This window comes from Vitis riparia, chromosome 18, assembly GCF_004353265.1.
Source record: "Vitis riparia cultivar Riparia Gloire de Montpellier isolate 1030 chromosome 18, EGFV_Vit.rip_1.0, whole genome shotgun sequence".
Lineage (NCBI taxonomy): Eukaryota > Viridiplantae > Streptophyta > Magnoliopsida > Vitales > Vitaceae > Vitis > Vitis riparia.
The window spans coordinates 24,198,591-24,205,633 of NC_048448.1; the positions used below are offsets into that span (position 1 = coordinate 24,198,591).

Consider the following 7,043-nt stretch of genomic DNA (forward strand, 5'->3'; position numbering starts at 1 on the left):
GCCTGACACCATCACAAGGCTTTGTAGGACAAGATGTTGATGATTCATCTAAAGTGGGGGAACACGAAGATAATATAATAAAAGACCAAGATGACTCTAGTTGCAATCCGCCACTTAATACTATCTCCAATAGTTTTGAAGCTACTACTCAACCTTCTATGGCAAAAAAGAATGAAGGAAGAAGAAAGAGGAAAAGAAATGAAACCAAATATGAGCTTGTGGTTATCCAGTTAGAGCGCATTTGTAGTATTGGGGAGAATAGGTCTTCTATCTCATCTAAAGGAGATAAGTCAGGTTGTAGCATTGCTGAAGTGATGAAAATCATACGTGGGATGCCTAAAGTGAAGAATGACTTTGAGTTATATATGAAAGCCACATATATCATGGTTGTCAAGGAAAATAGAGATATGTTTGTTGCATTAGAAGACCCAATTGATTAGATTGCATGGCTTAAACATAAACATGTTTGAGTGTTGGAGTTGTTTCTTGTTTTTATATGGAAACATATTTTTGTTACCTAATATTGTTTAGTTGTTAGGTTCAAGGGAGGAAAGAGATGTTGGTTTGCTTTATGTGTGAATTGCCAAAGTCATTATGCCCTTATTTGATACTTTTTATTATTTCTTTCTCTAAAAATTGTGACTATTAGATGAGCTTTGGTGGTAAACTTCTTATAAAATTTGGTATTGTTTTTCATTTTATTAATGTGTAGTTTCTCTGTTCTTTTTTTATATTTCATCTTAGTCATTTAACATTTTTTTTTAGGTTTATTGTTTCTATAAGATATATTTTTTTTTAATACAGAATTTCTAGCAATGGTAGGAATTCTAAACTTCAATTGTGTACTTTCTAATTTTTTAAAATAACTATAGTAATTGAAAATATACATTATTGTTGTTTATTAACATATTTATTTTTTTATTTGTGTAGATGTCTTTTAATAATAATGATCAAAATTTTGGTGATGAAAGCGATGATGAACATGATTTTTATCAATTGGTGCTTGCGGGTTGTGCTATAGCTGCAACACATACTAGTTTCAAAGAAAAAAAAACCTTGTAGAACTTCTTCCCACACAGGATACAAGTTTGTAATGGATGTCTTAAATGACCATGAAATTAGGTGTTTTGAGCAATTTAGAATGGAAAAACATGTGTTTATGAATTTATTAGAAACACTGACTAAAAGGTATGACCTAAAAGAAGGTTTTGATATGCCCTTAATAGAGGTCTTAGCAATGTTTCTCACTACAATAGGTCATGGACTAAGCAATAAGATGATTCAAGAAAGATTTCAACACTCTGGTGAATCTGTATCTAGATGGTTTGAGATTGTATTAGATGTTGTTTGTCTTATGGCTATAGATATTATAAAACCAAGTGATCCAAAGTTTAAGGAAGTCCTTGATAAAATAAGAAATGATGATCAGTATTGACCATATTTTAAGAATTGTATTGGGGTAATTGATGGAACTCATATACCTGTTGTGGTTTCCAGAGATAGAAAAATACCATATATTGGTATAAAAGGTATGGCTACCCAAAATGTTATGGTGGTATGTGATTTCAATATGTGTTTCACATTTGCATGGGCCGGATGGGAAGGCGTTGCTCATGATGCGCGAGTCTTTTTAGAGGCATTAAGAAGGCTAGAATTGGGTTTTCCTCATCCACCTAGAGATTTGTAAAAATAATATCAAACTTGTTTTTGTGATCAAATTTTTATTATCTAATATATAATTTTTGTTTTTGTTTTGTAGGTAAATATTATTTGGTCGATGTTGGTTATCCTCAAATGAGTGGATATTTAGGCCCTTATAAAGGCGAGCGTTACCATCTTCCAGATTTTCGACGAGGTAGTTCACCTAAAGGTAAAAAGGAAATATTTAATCATAGGCATTCATCCTTGAGGTGCACAATTGAGAGAACGTTTGCCGTTTTGAAGAATAGATGGAGAATGCTATGAGAAATGCACAGTTTTCCTCTTTAAAAACAAGTAAAGATTGTTATTGCTTCAATGGTTCTTCACAACTTCATAAGGATTAATGCTAGAATGGATATGGAATTTAAACCTTATGATGATGATCAAGGGTTGCTTCCACTTAATGAAGAAGAGAGTAGAGTGGATTCACTTGTTGAGGAAGATGGTTCACATCATACAAGAAAGATGGAAGAACATCGTGATCGAATTGCAAATCTTCTTATATCTCATTAATGTTTGATTATGACTCTAATATGTAAGAATATAATTTCCCCCCCTTTTTTTGCTATGAAAACATTTGTCTTCTTATTTGCTTTTAATTATAATTTTTTTTTGAGAAATTAATAGGTAATCATATATTGTTTTAATTTGAAATTTATCTTTTATTCAATGTTCTTTTTTATTGATTTAGATGTTTTTTGTAAATATTTTTAAAAATCTTAGTATAGTGATAAAAAATTATTAATTTTAATTAGAAAAGTCTTTTTTTTATAGAAATTAATAGGTAATCATATATTGTTTTACTTTTAAAATTATCTTTTATTCAATGTTCTTTTTTTTTTTTTTATTTATTGATTTAGATGTTTTTTGTAAATATTTTTAAAAATTTTATTATAGTGATAAAAAAATTATTAATTTAAAACTAATATATGATATTTGTTATTTATTAATGCAATTCTTTTTGTAAACATTTTTCAAAATTTTATTTAAATCATAAAAAAAAATATATTTTTAGTTTTTTTAACAATAATATATATATATATATATATATATATATATATATATATATTCTTTTAAGATACATGTTTATATATTTTGTTGTAATGAAAAGTTTTTTGTTTACCATACTATTTTTTTTAATTAAAATTGTATGTCTTTTTTGGTAATTTATTAATTTTGAAAGTGTTTTTATACTTATACAACATATTATCAAAAACATTATTAAAATCATTTTTCTGATTATCATAAAAGTGTTTTCACATAAACACTACAGAAGAAAACATTTCAAATAAAAACACTTCCACTAGAATCACTGTCAAACAGGCTCCAAGTGTTTCTTCCGAAAAGACAAGTTATTTTTCAGGTTTTTAAAAGTGCTTCTTAAAATTTATCAAATATTTAATTTTTTTTTTCAAAATCACTTTTTAGGCTAAAAACGTTTCTTAAAATCACTGCTAAACGGATTCAAAGATTGTATTTGATAGTATTTCCATTTAAAGTGATTTTTCAGATTTTTTAAAATGTTTTCTAAATCTTACCAAACATCTAATTTTTTTTTCAAAAATACTTTTAAGCTAAAAATGTTTTCTAAAATTGTTATCAAATGGATTTTAAGAATACATTCTATAGTATTTTCACTAGAAATGTTTGTAGTGAAAATATTTTTTTTTCTCTAAGAGTGTTTTTAGAAAAATCACCAATCAAATATTTCTCAAAAAACATTATAAGTGATTTTCTAGTATCACAAATAATTTTTCAAACTTTTAAAAGTATTTCCTAAATTTTTAGACAACTTTTTTTTTTTTTCAAAAATACTTTTTAATTTAAAAACGCTTCCTAAAGTTACTATCAAGCAAACTCTAATAAACATAAACTACTTATAATTTGAAAATATTATCTAATTTTTTAAAAGCCAAGTTGAGGCGAAAAAAAAAATAATGCAATTTAATTAGATATAATTTATTTAATTCCTAGAAAATCATAGAACTAGTAAAATAGTACTCCGTTCTCGCTTCTTGGAGAGCTTTGTCATCTTAAGAAGGGGTGGTGGTAAAATGATAACAAAAATGAAAATAAAAATTTAAGATGTATTTCTTGAAAATAAAATTACAAACATGCTTATTTATTTTTAATGATAACAAAATTGAAAATAAAAATTTAAGATGTATCTATTGAAAATTAAATTATAAACATGTTTATTTTTATTTTATTTTTAAATCATTTGTAATATTTTTCAAAGAAATATGATTCCGTAAAGATAATTTTAAGCGAATAGTTCCTAAAAAAACCCTAATAAACACTCTTTTAAGAATGTGTTTGACAATATTTTTATTTGAAGTATTTTTAATCTAAATGTTTTTAAGATAATCACCTATTAAAGGTTTCTCTAAAAAAACATTATAAATTATTTTCTAATACCATAAGTAATTTTTCAGATTTTTAAAATGTTTACTAAATTTTGTTAAATACTTATACTTTATTTGATAATTGTTTTTTAAAACAGTTTTGCATAATGGTTTTTAAGAACAATTTTTAAAAATTATTGTACGATGTTTTATAAAATAAAAGTTTGTTTGGAAAATTGAAACATTTTTAATATTTTTAAATATATTTTAAAAATAATTTTATATCCCATACTTTATTTTTAATAATCCCACTTGCTTAAAACAAGTGAAAATAATAAAAAGCAACTAAAAAATATTCTCTAAAAGCATGTTTTTTGTTCTTAAATACATAAAACAAAAAACAATTTCTAGTTACCTAACATGTTATCTTATTTTTTGTTCTCAAGAATAAAAAACTATTCTCGAAAAAAGTTAGTAAACATACCTTTTGGCCTTATTTGATAATTGTTTTTGAAAATAATTCTAAAAAATAGTTTTTAAAATTAATTTTTAAAAGTTGTTCTATGATATTTTGTAAAATAAAAATATGTTTAGGAACTAAAATATTTTTAACCTATTTTTAATATTTTTAAAAATAATTTTTATGTCTACAACTTTATTTTAATTATTTTATATGTTTGTATAATTATTTTTTTAAAACAACACTAAAAAAATAGTGAAAACAACTAAAAGATGTTTTCTAAAAATATTCTATATTTTATTTTTGAGAAGAAAAAATAGTTTTTGATTGTCAAACGTGCTTTTCAATTTTTTTTTTTCTGAAAAATAGAAAACTGTTTTTTGAAAACAGCTATCAAACATACCCTTAATTTTTTTCAAAAATACTTTTTAAGTCATGAATCCTAAAATCGATGTATAACCTCTAGATAAAATTGCTTCTCAAATATGAATTTGATGACTGTACTGCCCATGGTGATCAGTTACCTTACAGCCCAGTCGACCAGGCTAAATAATCCAAAAATAATAATAATAATAATAATAATAATAATAATAATAATAATAACTTCCAACTACAACTCATGCCCCCAGTCCTAAATCCTATATGGAATCAAACTGCATACTGTTATTTAGAGATGATATTCTGAACCAAACAAACCCAGACAAGAAGCTCCAACCATGGCTGCTCTGCATTCAGAATGGAACCTCCACCGGAGTTACCCCCATTTTTTCAAGTGCAGATTGGAACATCATACCCACCATTCAATCGGTACATACTCTTTTATATGGTCTTTGTCTATATATTTGTCTGGAGTGTGGCATGTGGATGCTCTAAATTTGATAATCCTTCGCCATGACCTTTAACAAAGCTACACATATAATGACCCTCACAGTGAATTATCAAATGTGAAATATCATAATCATCCTATACAGATATAATACCCTCGTTGTGGCCTTCACGGGTCTAAACAAACCCCCACATATGCAAAAGAGGCCAATTCATCCACAAGTGGGAGTTTATATATAACCCACTTCAAATATGCCCTCAAACATGGCCTCATGCATCCTTAGGGCTTAGAGTCATCTCCCAGCTTAGGACACTGCATAAAAATGAAGATTTCTCATTACTACTGCATCACTAGTCTCCTGCTTCTGATTCTCTTCTGCTTTTCAGAGGGCGGGCGCGCTGATCCCACATATGGGTTCACTGTTGTGCCATTGACAGAATGGAATTTTGAACTGCAAAAGCCATATGATGTGCCGCTGGAGGAGCGCTACAGCTATGAAAATGGAGTAAGGAAGCTGTGGGTGTATGCTGATGATAAGCCCCATGACCCTAACAGTCTCACTCAGCCACGGACCGAAGTCCGCATTCGGGTACTCTCCCTCTCTCTTCCTCTCTCTTCCTCTGCCTATACACTATGCTTAAACACAGTACTCTCATTGTGATCTTCTTGCAGGGACTTGACTACTCATCTGGGGTTTGGCAGTTTGAAGGGTATGGCTTTGTGCCAAATGGAACCTCTGGTGTGACTGTCTCCCAGATACATGGTGCAGCTCAGGCCGCTACAACTTTGATTCTGAGGATCTACAATGGTGATATGAGGTACTATAGTGCTGATCTGATAGCCACTGGTATGTATGATACGTGGTTCAGGCTTAATGTCATCCACGACGTCGATGGGGGGAAGGTGACAGTGTTCATCGATGGCGTTCAGAAATTTCAAGTGAAGGATAAAGGGCCAGGAGACTTGTATTTCAAGTGTGGAGTTTATGCTGCCCCGGGTAATATCAGCTACTACATGGAATCAAGGTGGAGAGACATCAAGATTTACAAAAAATAAAAGTGAAGGATTGAGATCTTTGTAGTCTGTATTGAGAAAACTCTTGATTAGCTATTATGCAGATGGACTTTTTCTCTCAAATGATTTTGGGATGGACTGAATGATCAAGCTTAGTAAGTCATGGACTCATTTTCCAGTCATGAATCCAATTTGAGGTCATTGAATCATTAAAATATTGGTCCAAAATCAACACACCAGTTAGGTTCCAAGTAATAATAAAAAACTAAGAAGCATCCAAGGAGCATAGTCCAATCTAAGTCACAAAATGTGTATAAACTATATCCTGATTTTGATTTGGAATCAAATACGCCATTGTTTCTACTTTAGAATCGGTGAGCTGGGCCAACTGCTCGACTCTGAGAAGTTGACAAGGAATAACTGCAACAAGTTTCAGCCAACAGTTGTGTGCAATGAATCTAATGTTCCAAAATGTCCAGGATGCTGGAACAGATGACTGAAACATCATCATGGTTTCAGCCTAAGTGGGCTATTCCCAGAAAAAGAGAAGCCACATCTAGAAGGTTAATGCTATTAGTTTTTGAATCATTCTTCTTATAATGAGAATGCTTTAATGCCAAAGTTTTTGCAATGAGAAGCAGTTTTTAGAACCCCACAGAACTTAAAAGAGAGGAAAGCAAAAGGGATCCAAACCTGT

General features: G+C 29.2%; 1 protein-coding gene across 1 annotated transcript; it reads left to right on the plus strand.

The window, feature by feature from the left end:
- Positions 1–5,173: 5,173 nt before the first annotated feature.
- On the plus strand, positions 5,174–6,469 carry LOC117907705 (citrate-binding protein-like). Its single transcript, XM_034821345.1, has 3 exons — positions 5,174–5,313; positions 5,719–5,921; positions 6,005–6,469. The coding sequence occupies exons 1-3, from the start codon at positions 5,223–5,225 to the stop codon at positions 6,386–6,388; spliced, it is 678 nt and encodes a 225-aa protein (XP_034677236.1). The 5' UTR covers positions 5,174–5,222; the 3' UTR covers positions 6,389–6,469.
- Positions 6,470–7,043: the final 574 nt, after the last annotated feature.